This window comes from Chenopodium album, chromosome 14 (genome assembly GCF_948465745.1).
Source record: "Chenopodium album chromosome 14, dcCheAlbu1.1, whole genome shotgun sequence".
Classification (NCBI taxonomy): domain Eukaryota; kingdom Viridiplantae; phylum Streptophyta; class Magnoliopsida; order Caryophyllales; family Amaranthaceae; genus Chenopodium; species Chenopodium album.
In genome coordinates, this window is record NC_137847.1 from 8,335,510 (window position 1) to 8,361,803 (window position 26,294).

At 32.0% G+C, this 26,294-nt stretch overlaps 4 protein-coding genes across 5 annotated transcripts; 1 reads left to right on the forward strand and 3 right to left on the reverse strand.

The window, feature by feature from the left end:
- Positions 1-1,803: 1,803 nt before the first annotated feature.
- Positions 1,804-2,880, reverse strand: LOC145578807 (uncharacterized). The gene has a single exon (XM_081636110.1). The coding sequence runs from the start codon at positions 2,689-2,691 to the stop codon at positions 2,062-2,064; it is 630 nt and encodes a 209-aa protein (XP_081492236.1). The 5' UTR covers positions 2,692-2,880; the 3' UTR covers positions 1,804-2,061.
- A 5,207-nt stretch (positions 2,881-8,087) lies between these two features.
- On the forward strand, positions 8,088-9,881 carry LOC145580016 (uncharacterized). The gene is made up of 3 exons (XM_081637332.1): positions 8,088-8,338; positions 8,918-9,039; positions 9,318-9,881. Exons 1-3 carry the CDS (start codon positions 8,215-8,217, stop codon positions 9,636-9,638), a joined length of 567 nt encoding a protein of 188 aa, XP_081493458.1. The 5' UTR covers positions 8,088-8,214; the 3' UTR covers positions 9,639-9,881.
- Positions 9,882-9,960: 79 nt separating this feature from the next.
- LOC145580017 (sm-like protein LSM1B) lies at positions 9,961-13,137 on the reverse strand. Its single transcript, XM_081637333.1, has 5 exons — positions 12,755-13,137; positions 11,153-11,221; positions 10,955-11,070; positions 10,689-10,751; positions 9,961-10,556 (listed from the first exon to the last, which is right to left on the reverse strand). Exons 1-5 carry the CDS (start codon positions 12,813-12,815, stop codon positions 10,479-10,481), a joined length of 387 nt encoding a protein of 128 aa, XP_081493459.1. The 5' UTR covers positions 12,816-13,137; the 3' UTR covers positions 9,961-10,478.
- Positions 13,138-17,080: 3,943 nt separating this feature from the next.
- LOC145578808 (protein DEEPER ROOTING 1-like) lies at positions 17,081-23,075 on the reverse strand. Of its 2 annotated transcripts, none has more exons than XM_081636111.1 (5): positions 22,695-23,075; positions 20,888-20,972; positions 19,921-20,417; positions 19,532-19,709; positions 17,081-17,425 (listed from the first exon to the last, which is right to left on the reverse strand). In XM_081636111.1, exons 1-5 carry the CDS (start codon positions 22,710-22,712, stop codon positions 17,406-17,408), a joined length of 798 nt encoding a protein of 265 aa, XP_081492237.1. In that variant the 5' UTR covers positions 22,713-23,075; the 3' UTR covers positions 17,081-17,405. The 2 variants fall into 2 exon arrangements, with proteins under 2 accessions (XP_081492237.1, XP_081492238.1); XM_081636112.1 differs by lacking the exon at positions 22,695-23,075 and adding an exon at positions 21,109-21,208.
- Between the last annotated feature and the right edge of the window lie 3,219 nt (positions 23,076-26,294).

Genomic DNA, 26,294 nt, shown 5'->3' on the forward strand with positions numbered 1-26,294 from the left:
CTGTTGTACACGTGTAATCGATAAATTTTTGTGAAATCTTTTCAAAATTGTAGTTGTCATGGTCAAACCAAAATTGAGTTATTTTTTGAATATTTTTTTTAATTGAACCTTGTGGTTTGCACTTATATAGATTTTTTTTTTTTTTTATTTTAATTCTCTCTTTATGTTTTAATAAGTGTTACACTTTGACCAGCACATAGTTTTAGACAACTTAATTGACTTAAATAAAATAAGAGGTAAGTGGGGAAGTTGGAGTATTAAAAAACTGTAAAAGAAAGATAATGGGTTTAATAATTTATTGAAAAGTAATGAATTTAAAGGGAGAGAAATAATTAAAAAAAAAAAAAGTAGTAGTGGATTTAGGTGGGAACCATGAGATGAAAGAGATATAATATTTAAATTTAATTTTTTGCTATAAAAGGAAATTTAACACTTATTAAAACACGATGTAACACTTATTAAAACACAAAAGGAGTAACAAAGTTGATGATTGGGTTAAATAGTCATCTTTCTTATAAGAGTTTGAGGGTTCGAACCTCATTATCCTTATGGCGTCATAAAATGTTGAAAAGATCGTGGCGCAACAAAAAAAAGGGATTACGTGACAATCAACGTTCTTAGGAACGCGTTTTAATATATTAAAAATATAGATGCCAAACTTCTTAGTGTTTCATCCTCATAATTCGTCTCCAATACTCTCTCTAATTCGTCTTGGTCTAACTCCCACCACGGCACCACTTAATGAATGCCTCATTTGTGCTTTTCGAGTGAATTTAAAAATATGGTAATTCACTAAAATTGCAAGTCAATTCCCCCTAATGTAAGACTTTTTTGATTCCTCTCACCGTTGAGGAAATCCTTTTTTTTCTCAAAATCATTTAATGTACACTTGACAATCAACCATGCATCCTTTCTAACTACCGTTGGTAGAAAACAATACATAGGTAATCAGAAAGAGTATACTCATCATATATATGATGCTTTTACAACCAATCAAAGCATACATTATATTGATACACAAACTCCTGTATTGATACACAAACTCTTTTTACTCTTACTTTAATGCCTCTTTTCGCCCGTTTTTAAATATTTGACACTCTACTAAAATAAAACCAGACCATCAATATATGGAGTATTTTTTTTTCTTCAACTTATATGACCCACTTATTTACCTTTTTAAATATACAAAGTAAAATTTAACTTACCCCACTTCTCATCCTTACTATGCCCCTCTATTTAATTTACAACTTACACAGTCCACTTCCTTTTAACATCATTCAATATAATCAGCTCATTATACATTCATACCTTTTCTTAAACTTTATAACATGACATCGAAAGCTTCTCAGGTGTTGCAATACATAAAGAGGGAGTAACTAATTTTAACCATGGAGTACGAGTACATGCAAAAGAACATTAAGGTTAATTCTTTCTAGAGATTTAGGAGTTAAAGTGGAGCAATTAGAAAAGTAATGAAGTTAATAATCTAAAAATGTAAAATAAAATAGAGAGGAGGTAAATAACCAATAATAGTTAGAAGCAATTGAATGAAGAGTACATAACTGAAAGAATGGGAAAAAAAATGGAACAAATTTAGGAGTAATACAACTCCATTGTCATTAGGAATTCTTACAACTCAACAAGACAACATTCAAGTGAAATTAAACCAAAACAAAATGTGTAAATTAAATCATTGATTAATATATATGTACAATTACAAATGCTAGAGTAATAATTAAAAAAAGTACTAATAGCATTACTCCCTCCGTCCCTAAATTACATTCCTCTTTCTCTCTATTATGTGAGGAATAAATGCTAGAAACAAGAATGTAATTTAGGGACGGAGGGAGTACTTTAGTAGGAAGAATTATTTGAATTGGTTAAAAGTTAATCAATGATTAACCTACCAACATTATAATCCTTCAACTTCACGTTAGCACCAATGTCGTAACTCGAACCATAGGACGACTCTACGAGAGATCGATAGCCTAAACTACCCACCTCTAATACACGTTAAAAAAATATTTAACAGTTTCGGGCTAGTAAAAGCCCGGCAGCTTATTAAAAACTATTAGAGGTGGATAATTTACACGATGATGAATAGACTCGTTTTCGACAACTCCTAGGAGAAGCACAACCAATTTCCCCCTCCTCACCCCACAATCTTACCACACTACCATCAATTACTTTCCTATTTTGGTAACTATACCACCCTAAATCACCTCCTCTCATCTCGACCGTCAATTCGGATGACGAACCCCATCGTTTAATCATCACCCATTTATTCTTCCCCTCATCAACTTCATCATCATCGTCGTTATAATCTCCACCGTCGTCATTTTTACCCTCATCATTTTCTCTCTCCTCGTAAAAAACAGTAAAAAACTTTTTACTGTTTCCCCTCGTCAACACCTCCTCTTCTTCTTCTTCTTCTTCTTCTTCAGTTTCTCTCTCCTTTTCCTCGACACCGCCTTTTCTTACAAACGGCGTCGTTTTGGGAACCGTAGGAGCTGGTTCTAAAATGTGGGACGACGTCGTTTTGATGGATGAGTTGCGAAGGCGCCAGAAGCTAACAGCGGCGGTGACAACGGCGAGCCATGCCCAGATATTGTTAACTATGGCGGATAATAGAGGGCCAAGATTTACTGGGATGAAGGCTAATGACTCTAACGGTGAATCAAGGCCGTTCATTTTTTGTTTTAATTTAATTTGTTGTCGTGAAAAAATAAATTGATTAGATGGACAATGTGGTGGTTATGGTAGGAAGGAAGAGTGTGTTGAGGGAGGAGAGAGAGAGAGAAAGGGTGTATTTAAAGGGAGGGGAAAAATTGGAGAGAGAAAATAATATGCTGAGAATCGAAGGATCAAAGATGCCAAAATGCCGTTTATTTTTTATTTTTTTTGGATGAAATTATTGAAATATTCATTTTTGTACCAAGGGAAAGGGATATTATTTCACCACTCGTGCGAAAGTAGTGGCCTATAACACAACGGCTTATATGCGGGATAGATTCTGTTATAAATTCGGGTGTATCTCATTTTAATGCTAGTAATATTTGTAATTTGTATTTTTACAATCTTGATTAAAAAATATAGTAGGTAGATATACTCTGTACTCCTTCTATCCTAAAATTAAGTGTTTATTACGGAGTATTATTTTATTTTTTTTACACGTTAACAGAATTTATAAATAAGTTGATACTATAAAACTAAACAATGGGTTGTGCTACGATATTTTGGATTATTATGGATTATTTTATTGATATAATAATGAGAATTTATGGTCAAAGTTTTTAAAATTTGACCATAAAATATAAGTACATGTAATTTTGGGACTAATGTAATTGTTTTTAGCTATCAATAAGTGAATATTACTAGTGAAGATAGGTAATTAAATTATGCAAGTTTTACAATAGCAGTTAATTGATGGTTATATGTGAATATATATTTGGTTTAAACTAAAGATGTAAAGAATAATGTATCAACTACTACGTTTATCTATCACAACTTAACAAGAATAATAGTACTATTTTAACTTTTACTAACAAAAACTACTTGCACCATTAATCACTATCAACCACTACCTTGTTAAACACTATTTTTTTTACAATTAAGTTGTGTCTTGATCTGGTTAAACCACTAAAAATTAATTAAAAGTTATTGCCAAACACGATCTTCATATACTTGAATTTTCAACTATCGATGCATTTCAATTGAAAAATTTTAATTGGTAGTCTCAGAATGGCACTCGGATGCACAATAGAAATCACAGTAGGGTCCGATTATTTAATCTATTGGCTGATTTTTTAAGGATATCTAGCATTAGTTGGATCACTTGGATGTATGATGTTTGTATTTTTGTCTGAATAGGGCTAAAATTGGCTGGCCAATAGAATTAAGAGTCAAAGAAATTTTGGGATTATGTTATTTGTTGAGACTGATACTTGTAACTGACCAATCAGAAAGGAAGGATGGGCGGAATTTGTGGCTCATGAGATCACCTGGAAATGAGGCTGCTACTCTTTTTAGTGAGAATTAGGAGAGGATATTCCCCTTTGCTACTTATATTTGTACCTTTTTCTACTGTCTTCAATTAACAACTTGCATACAACTGGCCCAAAATAATTAAATATATATATATGTATATGTATCAAATGGTTTAAATTATAGCGATCTCTATATGTATAGAATCGTAAAGATAATGATGTAAGCGGGAATAAATTAGATTTTTTTTTCAATTTTCATTTTTAGTAGAAGAATCGCAATATAAGAGGTTATAAATAAATAAAGAATGAGTTAGACTTTTGTATGGTATATATAAAGAGCCTCAAATGTATATAATGATGTGGGCAAAATGAGTTAGATATTTGACATATATGCTTGGAGTTTTGTGTGTTATAGTTCAAACTAAAGAATATCACAAACTTAGTATATTTTTAAGGTTAGCCTTTTACCTTATTAAGAAGTAGGTATGCAAACAATAACTATCTTTTTTTTTTGGACGGGCAACAATAGCTATCTAACAAGACGTATACGGATAAACTTATAACTTTCTCTTCAATTTATGTGAAAAATGAATTGTATTGATTAAAAAGAATAGAGTATACCAATTTTTGTAAAATAGGAATAATCGGTTCAATCACACTAATTATGATTTGTTGCAATAAGTGTCGCATACAATTTTAAATTGGTGCATTCCACATCACAAATTACAATGTTAGGTGCAAAACAAGACATAAATGATGTTGAAGTAGGGCCTGTTCTCTTCCGTTGAAATTCAGTTCAGTTCAGTTCAGTTCAGCTCAGCTCAGTTCAGTTCAGTTCAGTTCAACTCTTATGTCTAATGATATTGCTAATGCTCTTATGTCTAATGATATTGCTAATGATATAAAGCCAAATTTCATTCTTTTAAGCTCTTATTACAACGACGCAACAAATAATAATAATAATAATAATTATTATTATTATTATTATTATTATTATCAATAAATAATAATAATAATCATGAATAAATAATAATAATAATAATAATAATAATAATAATAACAATAATACTAATAATAATAATCAATAATTAATAATAATAATAATAATAATAACAATAATTAATATTAATAATAATAATAATAATATCGATACAATTCATTGTTCAAATGGTTCTATTTTTTTGATACACATTTCTATTGTTAATCTTATTGAGAAAATTAGAGTACTACACAACTTAAACTAATTTTCATAGTCAGTTAGTTCTTCGTCTTCTTCTTGTCCACCAAGCTCCTCCATTACCTCGGCATTCCTCTGAACTGACTCCCATATCTGATCAGTTATTTCTTGTCGGACAATATCCATAGCTGCTTTTCTGCTACATGTAAGTGTTTTGTGTTCTTTTGTCATAATACTATTTTATTTTAAAATTAAATAGTATATGTGTTTAAAATATTTAGAGGTTTCAAGTTTTTAATATATTTTCCATAAATTTATAACTATATTATAAATTTTATAATTATGTCATATGAAATAGTACATTTGTATATACACATAGGTATAGTAATATATAATCAAAGACCACTAATCCGTAGTTAAAAATCACTAATTAATAAGTTCAGTTCAGTTCAGTTCAGTTCAGTTCAGCTCAGTTCAGTTCAGTTCAGTTCAGTTCAGTTGATTTCAGTCAATCAGAACAGGCCCGTACTCTAATTACTCCATATTAATTTGTGTTGTCAAGTGTACCCACTGAAAATTATGCTACAGTTTGTACCAAACCCATAATTAGTGTCATTAAGGCCAATAACAACAATTCTCATGGATTTATGTCCTATTATACGGAGTATGAACCTTTTCTTCTATACTTTCTCCATTATTTTTATAATTGCAACAGTTTGACTTTTACACTATTTAAATACTCTACTTTGACACGTTTATAATCTTTATATATTCACAATTATAAATATTAATGATTGAAATAATATATTAGTAAGCATGAAAAAAGAAGTGTTGCAAGTATAAAAAAACAGAGTATATAACATAGCGACCTTATCAAAAAACACTATTTTGAAATTAGTTTACTACTACTCCGTGTTATATTGTACGAGTATTATTAATATGTGTTTAGGTTTATTGACTATGATGGAGGTGTTTAATGAATGAAGGCAATTCCTTTAGTTTGCGCCTCTAAATTAGTTGTCAATCAAAGGCTTCAATAGTTCAATTCATTGTCACATACACTAATATAATGTCCACTTATTATTCTGATCGTATATAGAATAAAGTTATATGTTCGGATATTGTACGTTTGTATTTCCACCTTTTTAGTACAGTAGTAAGTTTGCGACAATTCCAACCAACACACCAACACTATTACAGTACTAGCTTGATTTCGTGCCAATTGCTAACCTGTTTTAGTAGCTAGTAGAGTAGTAGGTGTTAAATGGCAGGCTAGGTCGATCGCGAGCATTACCAGATCAATAATCATCTGACATAATGGAGTTTCTAAGCTCGTGTGATCAATTATTTATATAATCTTTTATCAATGTAAGACACTCACATGATATGTGTTGTTTAAGGAGAAACTCACATATTTCCTTTTATATGTCAGGATATTTTTTTTATTTTTTATTTTAGTTTTTTAATGACTGACATTAGTTACATGAATTGTAAATGGTTTCGAAACTTCTCCTCACATTTGTTGTTTGGAGTTGTATCACAATTATTGTGGCTTGTATGTGATATTTCACAGGGAGTAGTTCTTAAGGATTTTATCTAAGTAAGGTTATCTTCTCAAGTATGAAAATACTTTGAATTAAAAAATAAATAAATAAATAAAAATAAAAATGGTGTAAACATACTAATGTTGCCCAGCTCTTAGCAAGTTGACAATTGCGAAACTCACTCCTATTGTTCTATAAGGTGTCCATGAGGCCGATGAGGGAGTGGCCAAGAATCATCCTCCATTCCTTACCGCTAAAGATGGGCACGGGCCGTGCCGGTACGATTTCGACATGGCACGGCGGCCCACCTGTGGGCCGTGCCATGAACAAAAATTTAGGAATCGGCACGGGCACAGCATGAGGCACGGTGGCCGGCCCGGCACGTGGCATGTGGCACGTGGAAAGGCCGAGCACGGCCCGGCACGACACTTGTAATTTTTTTTTTATTATATGTATTGTTGTTTTTTTTGCTAAATTAATAGAATTATTTATATAAACTTAAACATAATTAGATAAATAATTTATATAACTTTAATTAAAATAAAGTTGTTCAAAATAAAATATATTAACATTAACATAAATTAATAACATTATTTATATAAAATTAAGTTGTACTAATATATATATATCGTTTTTTATTTACATTTATTAAATATTAAAAAAAAAAAAGTGGCACAGTCTGCCCTGCGGCCCGGCACGGCACGGCCCGCCAGGCACGTGGGTCGTGCCGTGCCATGGGCTGGGGTGTGCCAAATTTAGGCACGGCACGGCACAGCCCGCCGCGGAGCCGGCACGGCATGCCCACCACCGCGGCACGACACGACCCGTTGCCCATCTTTACTACCGCGGTTCATATCTCGATCTTGACTCAATTAAAATGTAACTTTAGATAAATAAGCCACATATTCAACTACGCAATCCAAAGAGTATTTTTCTTCTGGTTTCAGGAGATCTTAGGATCGATTCTCATCCCGCCCTTATGGCTCTTTAAACAAAAAAAAAAAAAAAAAAAAAAAAAAAAAAAAAAAAATTCAGTAACATACTTCATCCGTTTTTTTAATTGATATCATTTGACCTTTACATTATTCACACACTTTACTTTGACTATTCTATTACATTATATTTTATGTGGCAACCTTGTATCAACATTATGAAAATAAAGGATTGCGACATCCCATAACTATATGGTCGAAGAAGGCAAACCCAAACATCAATCAAAATTAAACTTTATGACCCATGCCCTTAATCCAAATGGACTCTATTACGTGCATCCCTTGGACACCCTTATATCAGTTATATGTGGTATGTTAAAACTCTTAAATCGTATTCACCAATTATTCAATTAAGTACCTAAAATATACGGACATCCACGTAATATTTCATCGAAAAGCCGCCCACCCCCTTTGAAAAACCAAATTAACGCACTCCATACATGACAATATGCGGACAAATAATCGGATCAAAATCAAATAATAGGTTGGTATTGAATATTGATTGATCTTGAGAGATGGTGACTTCAACAGAAATAGTGAAAAAGCTCAATTTACAAGCTCATGTTGAAGGTGGATTCTTCCATGAAAATTTCAGAGATCATTCTGTTTCTCTCTCCAAATCCCAACTACCCCCACAGTGTAATTTCTTTCTCTATTTTTTCCCTTCAATAATCTGTTATTTGATGATCTTGTTCTATTATATTGAAGATTATCTTCTGGGTATTTGATTATTACTTTTGTATTTGATTTATATATTGTTTGATTGATAAAATAGTGGAGCAACAATTAATCAATTCATAAAACAATCAAATGATCATTTTTGAATCTTTTTACAGCTCAAAGATCTATTGGGAGTTAGTTTTGATTTTGGGCAGATAAGGAAATTAACCTCTAGTATGATCAAAGAGTGAGAGTTGGGATTGATTTTCCCTTGATTAACGCTGAAAAAGCATAAGTTAAAACCCGATATGATTAATCGCACACACATGAATTGTATGTACAAACAAGGCTACATGTTTTTGAAACTATAGGGAGATTTTAAAAAACTAATAAAAAAACACCCTGCATCAGCTTACTTAATTTGGTGATCTTAGAATTTTTCGCCAAATCGATTTTAGGCTGTAATTTTACTAGACAAATGATGGGTTTGATGTTATAAGTGGAACCAGTGTTTTATGAAATATGCACTGATACTTTTGAAATGCTGGTTTACTGCAGACAAGGTTGATCGCCCTGTAAGTACAGCAATCTATTTCTTGCTTCCTTCCGGTAGTGTGTCGAAACTCCACCGGATTCCATGTGCAGAAACCTGGCACTTCTATTTGGGAGAGCCTTTAACGGTAAAAGCTCATTATCTGTAGATTATGTGATTATTAATTAATTCACTGTGTGCTTTCTGTAATCTCTACTGATTTCATGACTTCTTTCTTCCAGTTGTTTGGTTTTGAATAATACTTCGGAAAAGTAGGGTGGGGGTTAAGTTGCAAGAATTATATGTTCGACATTGAATGTCATAGCTCATAAGGCTGTGGCAAATCTAACATTTCTTCACCCTGTGGGCTCGTAGTCGTACATGCTAACTGTAAACCCATTTTAACCTGAACATTTGACATTGCAGATACTGGAGCTTAATGAGAACGATGGAAGTATCAAGTTAACTTGTCTTGGTCCAGATTTGATGGATAATCAGCAACCCCAGTACACTGTGCCCCCTAATGTCTGGTTTGGTTCCTTCCCAACAAAGGATATCAGTGTTTCTCCAGATGGTGTGGCAACCAAAGCTGCCCCCAGGGACAATGAGAACCACTACTCCCTTGTCGGATGTACTTGTGCACCTGCTTTCCAGTTCCAGGACTTCGAGTTGGCAAAGCGAAGTGAGCTCATTTCATATTTTCCGAAATATGAGTCGCTTATTTCTCTCCTTACTTCTGCTGACTGAATTTTCTCATTACTTGTTAGTGATCGGTTTTATAAGCTACTCCTAAGAAGTTGTCCCCCGCCCTATATACTATCTTTAGGTTTTGTATGCTGTCTTGTGTTGGAATTGGTTAATAAACCCTCTATCAGACATTTAGAGCTTGGTAGATTCATCAAGAATTCTCTTTGTGAGGAAAGTTTCCTAATGTTTTCTTTTTTCTGACCTTTATTAATAAAGCTTGGTTAACTTTTGCAAAAACTTGTATCTTCAGCATTCAAAGCATTAAAATTCATAAAAGGCTTTGCTTAATTGAGTCACTGAAAATATGATTGAAACAGGAACATAAACTGATGAAAAGACAACTGCAAATTAAAAGCACAATCTACAGTATCTTTGTTGTTACAATAAACAGGTTAGTAGCGGAGCCATAACAAAAAACATGGCTATACATCAATAACCAAAAATTGTAACAGCATTGAGTTGTAATTGAGGTACAGGAAATAAAGCCGCACAATCACAATTCAGACAGTAATCAGTTATGGATCGAGCGACAAATCATTGTACTAACCATGTCCAGGTGCAACTGAGCACATAGTATCTGTAAACTGATCAATGTGATCATTCTTTTCTGATGAGTCCAAAATAACCTCAACGAAAAGAAAAAAAGAAGGGGTACAGGTCTAGAGGCCAAAGAAAGCTAAGAAGAAAAGAGAAAGGAGAGACAGGTTATGGGGTCGAAGTGAGCATCCCATTTAATTAATCTACCTTTAAAGGATGTCCGCTTTAATATTTGCGGAGGAAGGGGAACTTGAGTTAAGAATGGTAGATAACGAAGTCTATAGGAGGCATGGAGCTCAGCGTTCAATCAAAATCTAAAAACTCCATCTGCTTTCTTATCATTCCTTTCAGATCACTAGCTTCTTTTTCTGCCTTTCGAGCCTACAAAACCAAACATAGATCAGCATCCACATTACACTACCAGTATTTTGAAAAAGGAAAGCATTTTGGAGTACTAGACAACTTCTCAACCAAAGGAGGGAAAAAGTGTAACAATTTTTTTTTTTTCCCTACCTGTTTAATTTCTGCTTCTGAGACACATGTCATATGTGGCGGAAGCTCTTCCTCACCTACAGCCTAACCATCAACAGAAAAATATTAAGCCAACTCCATAATCTCCTTAATATGTCTATGACAGGATTAAAATCTTGGGCAGTGAGACAACCCCATTCCTAAATGGCCTTGTCCACAACTTGTTATCCTACTGGCCTGGTCTTGAACACTGATCAAATTCTATATAGCCGCAAAAGAATTTATTTGAAGATGGATATAAAAATTACCAGTTCTCCAATCAATACTACATTCTCTCCCCTGACAATATACAAACCCAACGGGATGTCACAGTAAAGATCACCAACAATCACTCTATCACAGGCACTTTCAAGAACTACATTTGCTGCAGGAAGAAAGGGGGATGGTTAAGCAGAGAGGAGCAATGAAGTAAGGACAACAAATAAACAATACTATAGAAGTAGTACCAAACTGATCAAAGGACCTTAATATCCCTAGGAGCTTTCTACCATCCCTCAACAAGACAAGAAGTTTTCCTGCACAAGATATACATGTTTAGCAAGTTGAAAAATTAAAACAAGGAATAATCTTAGTTAAATTCAGGTCAGGTTGTGTTTCAAAACCAGAAGAGAAGTAAACTTATCAGATATACAGATTACAAAGTACTTAAAACATTATGGTCAGCCCAGGGAAGTGGGGAGAGGGGGGGGGGGGGGGGGGGGCGAATGTTTGAATAGGTAAAAAAAAAAAAAAAGAAAAAAAGCAGCAAAGGCCTTTTGGAGAGAGTTCAATAATAAGATATCTACTTCACATAACATTGCATTACGTGCATATAGGCAAATGCCGTACACTGGATAAAATACTCACTACTCTAGCCTCAAGAGTCAAGACAGAGGCCTATATATGCAGAAAGACAAGAAATTCAAACAAGAACAAAAAGTTCATACTAGTACAGCAACAATGGGATGAAAGAATCCAGTATAGTTGCAAAATTGAATCACAGACTGCTATATTAACTAAAAGGAAGTATCATATATATTACATGCATACAGACAAATGCCGTACACTGGATAGAAAACTCTTCACTACCTCTAGCCTCAAAGAGGCAAGACAGAGGCTTATTCATGCAGAAAAACAAGTAGTTCAAACAAGAACAAAAGTTCAACTAGTACAACAGCAATGGGATGGATGATAGGTATACATTGCTAAAAATCCAAGATAGCTGCAAGATTCATTCACAGAATGCTATATTTACAATGTGTTTGGATAGAGAAAGGAGAAGAAAAAAGAGGGGGGTCGAGGGGAAAGGGTGGGAAGGGAAGAATGATGAGTTTTCCTTCCAAATCTCTCCATTGTCAAAGAGATCAATTTCTTACAATTTATTCCCTTCATTTCTTTCCCCTCAAATTCCCTTCCTCCCTCATTTGTTATCCAAATGAAAGATTAACCATTCCTCCATTTGCTTTCCCTTCCATTTTCTTAAATCCAAACAAAGTATTAGAGTACAATCACATGCTCGCTTTCATATACATATTAACATGCTTGAGATCTAACATGCAAACAAAGCCAAAAACAGCAACTCAGTTAGTTGACAGTCTTGACACAAAGTACCAGCGAAATGCTAAGAATCACACTTGACATAAATTCTAGGATCACAAGTCCACAGCAATATAGGTAGAGTATTTAGTACTGTATCAGACACTACAACAGTCTTTTGTTCAAATTGAATGCAGCATACAAGAATAGTGATCTTCACAATTACAGCGAATTCATGATCGCAAAATCAAAAATTTCCATTTTCAATGAAAAATCCATAAAAATATAGAATTCAATAGTAATCTAAATCAACACTACATCATAAATTCAAAAAAACCCCAGAAATTCCCTTAAACTTGTTATCAATAAAACAGTAAAATTAGCACAATTGAGCCTCAAATTAATCACAATTAACGCATCCCATCAAGCGAAACGATGTCAAAAGAGTATAAATCAGGAAAGAAATTAAAAAAACACAGAATTCATAGTACAAGAAACAGAATCAAACAGAGAGAAAGAAAGAGGATCATTACTATCAAGATAAGTAGCAAGTGAAGTAGAAAGAAAAAGATCTTCAGGACCAGCCCAAGACATTGAATTGAATTTCAATTCTTCAATCTCTTGAAAATTCTAATAGAATTTCACAAATTTACACCAAGAAATTCTTAATTCAACCCAATTTTTCAATTGCACTGGGAAAAGGAATCCCCTTTTACTATCTCCAGTCAATTGAATTAATCTCCCAAACACCCAAAATTAAAAAACTAGGGTTAGGGTTTATCTGATGATTTTGGAAATTGGGTATTTTACAAATTGGGGTCTAACAACAATCGACTAAAATCTAGATTGGTTGTTAATGCAGAACCCCTTTCGTGATGAGGAGTGTTTGACCCTTTAAGTATTATTGACTCTTTGTAAAGAGCATTCACTAATGTTTGACCTTGAGTGTAGAAGTCAACAATTCAACATTAATCCTATTTTCGTTTTAGAAAATTTGACACGGTAAAATTTGACATTTTTTTCGTTGTACTAGTTTGACCATTAATATTTAAGGAGAATGAATTAATTTCTTTTGATTTTTTTACTTGACTTATGATTTTTACGTTTATTATGCATTAGTGATTAATTTGTGCACCCGGGGTGTACCATGCGCATGGTGCACCCGGTAAAAATAAAAAAGGTAGAAAGAACATACAAGTGTTTGAAAAATAACATACCTGTATTTGACAAAAGAATATGTTTGTATTTGACAAAGAACATGTCATTACAATGAACCTAAAGCCTTTACAAAAGAACACGATAAAATTTCATCAAATTAGCCATTGAAAAAGAAACCCTTTTGTAGTTTTGTTCATTCATTCTCGCCATATTTACTTAGGTGGTTGAGGCCAATTCTTCAACCCCACCTCCTCCTCCTCCTCCTCCTCCTCCTTCTTCTTCTTCTTAATCTTCTCTTGATCATGTTCAGAAAGCTCAGACTTTGATTTGTGCTTTTAATCTTCTTTCGATCTTCCTTCCGACCTTCACCTCAGCTACGATGGTAATGTTGATGAGGTTGTTTCGCCTTCCGGTGATGCTTAATTGGGTGATTCTTCCCCTAAATCGAATTAAGTGAGGATTTTTTTATTTATTGTTTTGGATTTTTAATGGGTTTTGTTTGAATTTTAATTTGTGGTGAATTTGGGTGTTTGTTGGGATTTTTTTTTTCTTGCTAATTTGATTGTTTAAGTGATTGTTCTTTTGATTCTTTTGTTTTTCTTTGATGGGTTTTGTTCAATTTGTGATTTTGAGTTGAATTTAACATTTTTTTATGTACATACATTAAAGAACATACGGTATAATGTAAAGAACATTTTGATCAAACTCAAAGAATATATTATGCTCGTGTTCTTTATAAAAGTCTATACTGTTCTTTTTCTGCCCATGTTCTTTAAAATATGCATAATGTTCTTTTCGGGTGCACCATAAAAATTTCAATCATGCATAACACTATTAATCGATAATATCTTTAATTATGCATTTATTAAAATTATGTTTTTCTCTAAGTATGGGCGTGTCCGATAAAATGTAGCTATATGTGTAGTTCTTAACTGTCAATTAGTTGTTAAATGAGAAAATAAATAATTAAGTATGAGTATTTGTTAAAGTAGTTGTTAACTGTCAACTAGCCGAACATGGCCCATATAAATAGTGTAAATTGTCAAAATGTGACAATTATTCGCAAACAAATTGAATTAAAGGAAGCAATATGTAGTACAATTTTCCTAATATATATATATATATATATATATATATATATATATATATAACAACAAAATTGCACATATATATATAGGCTTATAATAAAACTAACAAAATTGAAATTTAGCCACTAAGGCCTTGTTTTTTTCACCTTAAAAAAAAAATAATATTCAGTAAAAGTATTTTTTTTTTAAATAAAAATCATTTCAATTCATTAAAAATAATTTTTTTTATTAGAAAAAATCAGTAATTGTAAGAAGAAATATAATAGAGAATCAGTAAAAAAAATAATTTTAGTTATGTAAAATAAATTTGAGAAGCTATTGCGTGTGGATGCCCGCATGCAAATTTCCATGCGTCTGGCTTGGCTAATATGTTTTACTTGTTGGCTTATATATTTCATGTGTTGGCTTATATGTTTTATTTGTTGGCTGATATAATTTTTGTTCTGGCTAATATATTCTTTTCGTTGGCTGATATATTTTTTAAAAATTTTTTATAGGTTCCTTTTGTTGGTTGATATCAGACATCATTTGACTTAGTGTTTTTTTAGTTGGCTGATATATTTATTTTGTTGGCTAATATGTATATTTTAATTGTTGGCTTATATGTTTATTTTGTTGGCTTACTTATTGCTTTTGTTTGCTGATTTCATCCTTTTGCTTGCTGATACTCTTCATTTGTTGGCTGATATGTCCTTTCTGTTGGTTGATAAGTACCTTTTATTGGCTTATATACTCCTCTTATTAGCTTATACATATCTCTTGTTGGCTGATAAATACATTTTGTTGGATGATACATTTTATTAGTATCTGAAATTTCCTAATGTTGACCTGATATTATACATCAATTGATTGATACGTTTCTTGTATTAGCTGATGTACAAAGTATATACAAGGACAAGTATATACAATTGGCTGATATGTGTTTCTTTCACTCTCTCCTCTTTCCCTTCTTCATCTTCCTCTCATCCTCTGTTTCTTTCTCACTCTTGTTAGCAGCTTCTCAAACAAGATTCACGCCATCCCTCACTTTCTCTCCTTCTCCTTGGTTCCTTATTTCCCTTTTCTCCTCAAATCATTCAAGCCACTGACCCTTGCCACCGATTTTGCCGCCGTTGTTCACCGAAACCACGCCACCGCACCCACGAACCACCAAACCCACCAGCCACAATTCACCACCGAACCCACCAACCACCACATCACCAGCCGCAAATCATCAAAGCCTCCATTTGTAATTTGCTTCAAATCTAGGGTTTTAATCGTCATCGTCATCCCCTGCCGTCATCGTCGTCGTCATCCCCTCCCATCATCGTCATCGTCATATTCGTCTTCATTGTCGTCTTCAGGGTCTTCGGACGCACAGATACTTGGCTGTGGGTGCCCGCACCCAATAGTTTGTGAATAAATTTTAATTTAGCAAAATTAATTTAAGTTCAGTAAATATAATTTTTGTTAAGCAAATTTTTTTAATTTATGTGGTGTTTGGGTGTAGAAATTAAAGGAGGGAGAAGTTATGATTTGGTGGGGTTGTGTAGGTATTATGGCGTGGGTGGTGTGGTGATGGATAGAACGAAGGTGTTGGTCTTGGTGGTTATGGTAGGATGCATACTGAAGTGGTGGTGGGTGAATGGTTGCTAGGTATGAAAATATTATATAAAAATATCCATTAAATTGATCCATTCGCTTTAAAACCCCTACTAAAACTAAGAAATAATGGCCTGCCTGCTAAAGGGGCGGAAACTTGATTTAAATGGTTGAGAACAATCGACAGAACAAATTGAACATGGACCGGATGGAATGGTGCATGGGTGGATAGATGTGAGTGAAGCTTCACCCAATCCGAACCTAATCCATTAATGACATCAATTGCTACTGGTGACGACTATGGTGGGGTTTCTGACCGTGGTAGCCTAGCTGGTACGATGTTGCATTGTCAATGGCAGGGTTTCTAACCATGGTGGTATGGTGGTTTCAATGGCAGGGAATCTGACCATAGTGGTACATGCAGTGGTGGTGGGGTGAGGTGAGAAAAATAAAAAAGGAGATGGAAGGGAAGGTACAAATGATATTATCATTAGCAATCTTACATAAAATGACGGTTTGTGTTACTATGTAGAGAATTAATCATAGCTCTCCACAATTTATTTTTAACATTAAATTTTAATTCCATACGTATTATACTCAAGTCTATACGAGTAATATGAGACATTTTTATTGACAAAAATATGATATCCTTTTCAACTTGCATGATCCATAAGCCAATGAATGGAGAAGGTTAGCTTACTCATAACTTTAAAGTGAATTTAGTCTTCATCAACGTAGCTGAATAAGTTCAACCTCAATTAATGTGAAAAAATTAAGATCAATTGATATAACCTCAGTTAGTGTGAATGATTGAATGTTGTGCCAGTCTTTAGGACTTTTTGTTCAAATTTGACTATGGTCAATTTTGTGTTACACAGTAATTATTATTTTTTAATCAAAATGATTCAACCTAACTATTTAGAATTAGTCACTACTCAATCATTACACTACGTACTAGTTATTATTACCTTGAGAGGTTCAACTCATTCAAGTTTAGAAATACAATTGTTTGCATTATTTTGCAATACTCAATTTCTCATGTAATATTTGATAAGAATAGATCGAGTTTAATAATAATTCATATACACGAATACTCCTTATTTGCTCTTGAACAACCCCGTCCTCCAAAAAAACGAAAAGAAAAAGAACCTTCTTGTACATATATATATATCAATCCCATGGTCAAAATAGTGATGCTTCATAATCCAAGATAAAATGACCAAATTTCATCTCTGCATATGAATGAAAGAACCAAAAGATGTTGCATTTTCTTTTGGTATAAGGTCTCTTCGAATAGAATCAATTGATTAGAGTGATTCGTTGAAAACGTAAGAATGCCTTTCATAATATGAATCGGTTAAATTTCTAGAACAATAACTGCAACAAAGAGAAAAATCCAGTCATGGTCACATACTGTAATCATTTGCTTTTGTTCATCATAAATATAAGGTAAATTAAAGCAAGGAAGTATAAAGTAAAATACCTATTTTGTCCATATATATTCAAATAAACAGAAAATTTATAAATTGAATTTCAATTTGTGCATTTAAAATTATTGTGACTATATATGAGTGGTGTATCATTCATCTTTTGCAAAAAGTTTGAAGCATTTAAAGTTGTAATGTACTGGTCAAGTAACCCTTTAATCGATATAAAGGTGATATTAATTGGCTAAAACACCCCTGTTAACTTGTGATAAGGATTTTAAAAAGCCAAAAATATACAGAGTAATAAAATATAGGAAAATTTGATTCTAATAATCCAACCTTTTACCGGTCTTATTCTATTAATCCAACCTTTCAATTATAGCTGATTAATCCCACCTTTACACCCCATTCTATTTTATCAGGCCCAACAAGTCATCCACCTTCTATAATAGGTTGCCAGTCCACATGTCGTGCTATGATTGGTCTAAAATAATTTTAAAATTTTTTTTTTTTATCACATTCATTTCCTCTTTCCTGTTTTCTCTCTCATTCCTTTCCCTCAACCTTACCCTCTTCCCTGCCCCTCAACTCCATGAAAGCCAACATACTCTCAACCACCCAAACCACCACTACAGCCCGTCCAAACCACAGCAGCCACTTTGCTACCTTTCGGATTTTAAGGGTTTCGGTGGGTGGGGTTTCGGGTTTCAAGGGAAGGAGCTATGGAATTTTATTTCTAGTGCTGCTAGACAGAGCAACACTCCTAGCGCTCTTGTCCAGAGCGAAGAGAAGGCGAAAAAGCGTTTCCATCGAGAATTGAATGGAGTTTTCCCGTATTTCCACCAGAGAATCTAAGATTTCAATCGGTGGGATTTCGGGTTTCAGTGGGTCTTGAGTGTTGGCCGGAAAGAAAAGGGAAGGGGGACTAGTAGGCCGGAAAAGGGAGGTTAGGGGGAAGGGGAGAGAGTGGCCGGAATATTTGTTGGGTTTTCGAAGGAAGGGTTGGCCGGAACAGCAGATCAAGAGGGGAATTTGGCCAGAAAAGGAAGTTAAGGGGGCGGGAAAGGAACTGGCCGGAATTGGTTGGGTTGCTGGGTAATTTAGGCTGCCGGAATCCATGGGCGACTTGAGGGAAGGTGGGTCATTGGTGGTTGCTGAATTTTATTTTTAATTTTTTAAAATTCTTTTTGTTTTGTTAAAAATTGAAAAAAAAAAAAAATATTACCTAAAGAACAGGTAACTGGTCAGGTTGGCCTAATAGAATAAGATGACCCCTAAAGGTGGGATTAATCAAGAATAATCAAAAGGTGGGATTAATAGAATAAGACCGGTGAAAGGTTGGATTATTAGAATCAAATTTTCCTAAAATATATTTCAGAGCTTTATATATTTAATGCATTTTCTAAATTAGCATTAATTTGAAAATATGACAAAGTTCCTCATAAATTAATGTAGCTAATATTCAATTTAACTTAATTATATTTCAATTTTTAGGATTCTTACGGCCTGCATATGTCGTTTTTCTAATTTCTGTATTAGGACTTAGGCCTTATTCACTTCATCTTATTTTTGGTGAACTGAAATTCTTTTTACTGAACTGAAATTATTTTTGCTGGATTATAATTATTTTATGGCAAAAGCTAATGAGCGCCCCCGGGGCGTTAGATAAGAGAATTAAAGTGCAAATATTAGAGTAAAATTAACATTAATTACACCGAACGATGCGTGATTTTGTCATGCATTCCTAACTTAATACCATTTCAACCAATATAATTACTCCTTATCTAACGCCCCGGGGTGCCCGTTAGCAAGTTACTGATTTTTACTGAACTGAAATTATTTTTGTTGAAAGAAACTTATTTTTACTGAACTAAAATTATTTTTTATTGAAATAAAATTATTTTTACGAAACATTATTTATTTAAGGTGAAGTGAACAAGGCCTTACATCATTGAGAGAAAAAAAGATAGTAGAAGCCTTTTTTATTATCTTAATCATATGTAAAATCTTACTAGATACATAAATGTAATTATACGGAGTATTTAGCAACACTTACATTCTGTATCACTTTTGTCCCACTTGATTCTGTTCTCTCTTTCGATGTCAAGTTCATCTTCTTCATCGTCATCATAGTTGCTACTTTCTGTTTGTAAATTCCCCAAATACCTCTTTTTTGACATATTTGGACAAGAGCTTTGAGGATATATCTTCTTTCGAAGCATTGCTCTCAAGATCTACAAGATTCAACGAACAATCATTATTCATAAATCCCTAGTCACATAAATGTATTTTACTTTTATAAAATAGTTTAAACTGACAAGTAATAATACATTGATATTTTTTAACTGACAGATTATAGAACAAATAATAAAAGTGTTGGTACGTTAGTTAAGTAGCCAAATAACATAGAAAGAAGGGATCAGAATACGTTGAATGTATGATTACCTTACTAATTCTCGACTTAGGGACCGTAAGAGTTGGATCCTTTAGACTACGTGTTGGACCCATCCCTCCAACACCACAAATGAACGCCTTCTTAAGGAGGAATGTCAATGACTTTTTACCAATAAGTTTACTACCATTGTTATCCAAGTACACATCTTTGGCTTTATTGTTGTTAGACACGACCATTGTATCATCATGTTCATAGTCCGGTTTGTCTTCGTCCTCATCATCATCCTCTTCTCCGTCGTCCTCTTTTCTATTAGCATCTAAACTCGATAAACAATTGAGATCATTTGAGGACATTAACGCGTTCAACTCCTTTTGAAGCTCTTTAACCTCTTCCAATGTGAAGTCAAGTATAGGGTTTTGAGATGGAGGAGAATTCTCTTTAACATTATCATCTTTTGATGATTTATTAAAAAGTGTACCAATTGATAGAAATCCTTGAGGCCAATCACTAAACTCCTCTTTTTGAGCTCCTAATTGTGGAGTTTGATCTATAGGAAATGGAACAATATAATTGGTTAGTGAAGTATTTTTTTTCCCAAAAACATGGCAAAAGATCTAACTATATACTACTGAAAAGTACATGTAATTAAACAAGGATTAGGACATGTAATTAAATCTAGGACCACCTTAACTATCTACATTGTCCAACACTACTGTACCCTGGGAAAAAAATAGGAAAAAAAAAAAAATAAAATAATAAAGTGGATATGTTTGTACAAAAATCTTGTAAATTTCTTATATCAAATATACATGTCAGCGATACAACTCTCTCAGAATCCCTGAAATATGATGGGGTTTAATAGATTAAATTATAAGACAAGCTTTGATCAAAAGCTAAAAATTGATTACTCGTAACTTGATCCACATAAGATACATATATATATATATATATATATATATATATATATATATATATATAACAGTTACACTAGATATATCCAGGGGTGGAGGAACTCACTTTTGTTAGATGCATGAACCTTTGTATTACTAGTATTGTTGCTTTGTGATCTTCCATTGAACTTGCCATGCATCCAGCCGAAAAGCTACATAAACAAGTAAAACAACACAAACAAAAATACTGATTTATAAGAATAAAATCTAAACACAAAGTAGAAAATTAATCTAAGATTCCAAAATTTGGTACATGCATTTAAATTTATAAATATTTTAACAACATACCTTCATTATTATTAGGACAAATGAGATTCTTGAATTGAAGCAAAAAGAAATAGAGTTGAAAGTGGACTTACAAAAAAAAGTGTTTGAAAATAAATATAGAGTTTTGTTAAGCCAATGTGAGCTAAATAAGTAGGACAACATTATATAGAAGTGAGCTTTCATGGGAAAATTCCATAGCCAAATCACTAGTTGCTAATTTGGTTCAAGTTCCCATGTCATGCATTTTGTCGCTTTCCAGCTTTCTCTAAACTCTTTCTTCAATTAATTATCTTAATATCATAATATTTTTATTTTTTTTAAAGAAATATCTTAAATTAATTTAGAGTAATGTTATATGTAGCACTAAGGGTTATATATAAGCATTAAATATTCTCTTGGAAATTGTATAAAATTATGAATTCATGACAAAAACACGATAAATCAGTGTAATTAGTGTGTAAATTTTTTTGATTTCTTAACTTTTTACGATAATAAAGTGTAAATTTAATACTTATGTAGCCCTAAAGGTTATATATAACATTTTCCATTAATTTAACTATTTCCATCTCAATTGTCTAAAAATACAAGAAAATTACAAGTATTTGATCACCTCAATCAGTCAATCGTCTACATGATCATTATGGTATTTCATTTGCCAATTATTATAAGTTTTTAATTACCACCATTTTTACAACATTGGATTGGTTGTATTGTGATAAGTCCGGCCCCTTGTATTCTATAACCACTTATAAACTTGTCAACATATAACATAATATATTATTCTATCTGTATCTAAAAGTTCATCTTAATTTTTAATTGTCAATCAAATCACCACTAAACTAATATACGTAACTTGAGATATAATTAAGGAGTAAAAGTTAGTAAAGTTTGGGATATGATCCCTTAGCTTAACATTTACCATCTTCTTTGATTTTATTTCTAGCTCTATTCTCCTATACCCAAAAACCCTAATTCCTATTATTACTAATATTCTCAGTCATAATTAATTGATAATCATAATTTTGGATCTTGAAATAGGATGCTAGCATCTTAAAATGAACGAGTGGCAAAATTATTAAATATATGTCATATCCTTAATTAGTTAATTATGAGGGATTGAGTCAATGTTCATTAGCAAGTTTATTTCAAACCCTTTGTCACATGTATACATTTAAGCATTAATAGTTTAATCTCTCCCATTTTACATTATATTTTGGCTATATATTAAGGGTATGTTTAATTTACCTAATTTTCACTTATCTTATCTTGTCTAATTTGAACTTACCTAAACTTATATGAACTTATTAAAACTTAATTTAGTTGTAATTTGAACTTGATAGCCCTTATCAAAACTTATTTTATTTTTCCTCAACTAGACTTATATGAACTTAGTTGAGCTTATTAGACCCGAAATACTGAAACAAGCTAAGTGAAAATAATATAAGGTGAACAAAACATGCCCTTCATATTCTATTAACTAGTCCTTGCTCTATAACTGCCAAAGCTAATGCATGCAATCCTTACCATGAGGAAAAATCAATCTTACATTTCCAATAAAGAAAAATCTTTGACAATAAATTAAATATAGAACTAAATTATTAAATTACCTTACTATTTGAACCCATGCATTCACAATCCACTTTGCATAGACAATAAACATAAACTAGCTACTAAGCATTTACTTCCACAGAGTTTCTTGCTTTTTCCGATCCAAAACTTCAACTTTTTGTTCAAAAAACAATATCTTGCTCATAGTATGAAGACAAACAGAAAGAGTTTGCAAGCTAAGGAGAATATTTTTGAGGGAATTTGATTTATTTTGATGAACAAGATGAGGTAACCCTAATGTTTATGGTATGGACAGAAATAAAGGAAGTGGGGGTGTGTACTATTTCACAGCTCATGGGACTTCTAATTTGGGGGGTGCATGCCCCATGCTCAATTATCATGAAAACAACCCTAAGTTGTCCACCAAAAATGTCCCACATTACCAAACAATAATTGTGTGCTACGCCTTGCTTTCTATGCATTTTCCTACTCCATCATTTATATGATCTTGTCTATGATGAAGACAAGAATATAATGTTCATACATATAATAATATACTACTGTGATCAATTATATCCAAGGGTCCAGGAAACTTTAATTATATAAATTTGTGAATAGCTAGTAGAGTGAGATGTCAATTCATCTTACGTGTGTTATTATCGACTTTATTTTACTGATGATAGCCTTGTTTGATAAATGATTTTTAAAAGTGTAATTGGATGAGGACACTTTAATGTGATCAAATAACGAAAATTTATGTTTGATTACGATTCTCAACTGGGTGGTGATTTGTGTGTGATAGTTATGGATTAGAAGGTCGTTTGTTTTTTTTTTTTATTTGTGTAGAACATAGACAACAAACTACATAGATGATAACTAAAATTATTTTTTTTGGGCTGCCCATAACCTTGGAAAAGAAGTCGAGTTGAGCGTGGAATATAGTCCCAAAAAAGCTATCTAAACCGTCCTTTTACGGGCCGGACCGGACTAGATTTGATCAGGTCTAGTTTTAATTAGATGATAAAAAATGAATAAAGGTGAACATGACTTAAAAAATAAGATGAAAACGAACCATGAGTAAAATTCACAAAAAAACGAAGGAATTATTTGTTACTCCGTACATTAATTATAACTAGGTTAGATCCCGTGCCATGCACGCTAATCTACAATTATATGTAGTTATATATTATTGATTGATAAGTATTATAATCATATATTAGTCGAGCAATAATAAAAGTATGTGATAGGTTGATTTGTATTTGCATGAGCTTCTAATACACAACTAAAACAAAAGTAGGCAAAAAAATCCAAGCAATCCTTTTTCTTGTTGAAAAACAGGTTATAAATTATTTTAAGAATATATTTTTGGGTTTGTAGTTGCCAAAACTTTTTTAAAAAGATTTGTGAAATCTTTTTTATATTAGTTATAATAGATACTACATTAATATGGAATATGTATACAAAAATAAATTATTTTTATAAATGATTTGTTTCCTTAATAAGTATTTTTTTAATATAAAAAAAAAAGAAAAATAACTAAGAACACACCGGAAGATGACACGTGTCATTGCTGGTGTGTATTTTAGTATATTGTACTAGCTTAAAGCTTGTGCCATGCACGGTAAGTCTAATTTTTGTAAGAAAATTAATTATATCCAACAAATAAAATTTGATAAAATATACAAATCAAATACATATAAATTATAATGTCATAATCTATATTAATAGGCAAAGTGAAAAATTATTTAAAAATGGATTTTTTAGGCTGCCCAAACCCGAGAATTTTTCAGGCGAGAAATTGGTTTGATCATATCTAGTGGTCATATTAGTAAATACTTAGTAATAAATGCATTTTTAATAAACATCAATCAAACAACAAACTAAAATCTTCTTTTTCAAAAAAAGAAAAAAAAAATCTTCACTAAAACTATTAGCAAAAGTGCAAATATTCACAAAATTACAAATAATATATCCCCTTTTTATATCTAAAAAATCATTTGTCAAACACAACTTTTATAGCTATGCACCTATACTATACTTTATAAATCCTTAATTTGTGATAATATGTACGTATAGTAGTAAAATTTCAAAAACAAAATAGTAATTAACTTAAATATGTAGTTATATTAAATTGAAGTTGAAATTGAAATAAAATATTAGGTAGCTAAAGTATTTTAAAAAAAAATAAGTGATGTTTTAAAGTAATTTCTATAACATATTATATGAATCAATTTATTATTACTTTTTTGACAAAATCTAATAATACTCCATTTAAAAGATAATTAAAAAGGAGTTGAAATAATTATTTAGGTAAATGTATATAGAATAATTATGAACCCCAAATAAAAAATAATATATATTTGTCATAAAGATAATATAAAAGATTTGAAATGATATTATCATAGAAACAAATATTAATTAACAAAAAAAAAAAAAGGTTAAAAAAGGAAGGGGAGTTTTGGAGGGAAAAAACAGCACCAGGATGTGACATGTGTCACTCCTGGTGTCTGTTTTAGTATTAAGTTATTGATTATTGATAAATATAGATTATTGATTGAGAAGTATTATAATCATAAATTAGTCGAGGAATAATAAAATAAAGTATGTGATACGTTGATTTTTGCAATTATTAATTGTAGCTTCTAATACACAACTAAAACAAAATTAGGCAAAATTAATATTTTTTCTTATTGTAAAACTGGTCACAAATTATTTTGAGAATATGAATTTTAATTTATAGCTGTCTAATTTTTTTTTTTTTCATAAAGAACTGTGAACTCTTTTTATTTTAAATATAATAATTAATACGTGTCAATATGTAATAAAAAATAATATTATTTTTGTAAATGATTTGTTTCCTTAATTAATAGTTTTTTTTTCTTGTCAGAAAAAGAAAATATAACTGATGACACACCAGGAATGACACGTGTCATTACTGGTGTGTCTTTTAGTATATACTATTATTACTATTATGGATGATTATTGATTATTGATTTTCTCTTTATCCCTATTTCTCTTTGACAACTTCATGGATCGGATTTTCCCATCAATTGATCTAGCTTGTGATTGCTACATTAGAAGTACTTTATTTCTTCTCTATTATTTAATTAACTTTTAATTAAATTCTTACACAAAAATCTCCTAAGAGGGCATATGGTTCACGTAATGGTATGAGTTTGGAATCACAAATGACACTAAGTTGGTATAGCGCGTGGAACTTGGTTTTTAATACCTACCCAGTGTTTGGTTATTGTTCGAGAATGAATTTTTTTTCTTTTATTTGGAACCTAGAGGTTTGGTATGAGTAGGGATGTCAATGGATCGGAGATGGATCGGCAATGCTTTATCCGCCTCCATCCACCAAAGATCCATCCATCACCCAATCCATCTATCACCTAATTTACCTTTATCCACATGCGATCCATCCATCATGGATAAATCGGGTGATACTTAGGGTGAAATAATATATATTATACAATTTTGCACTTTCATGATAAAAATAAAGATTTTTTATTTTTTTAAAAAAGTGATTTTTTATATTAAATACCCTTAAGTACCTTTCAAAGTTGGTTCCCACCAAAAAAACTAAAATTTAAAGCTAAGGGCTTGTTTGACATGTTTTCTATTTTCAGTTTTCTACTATTTTAAAAAAATAAAAA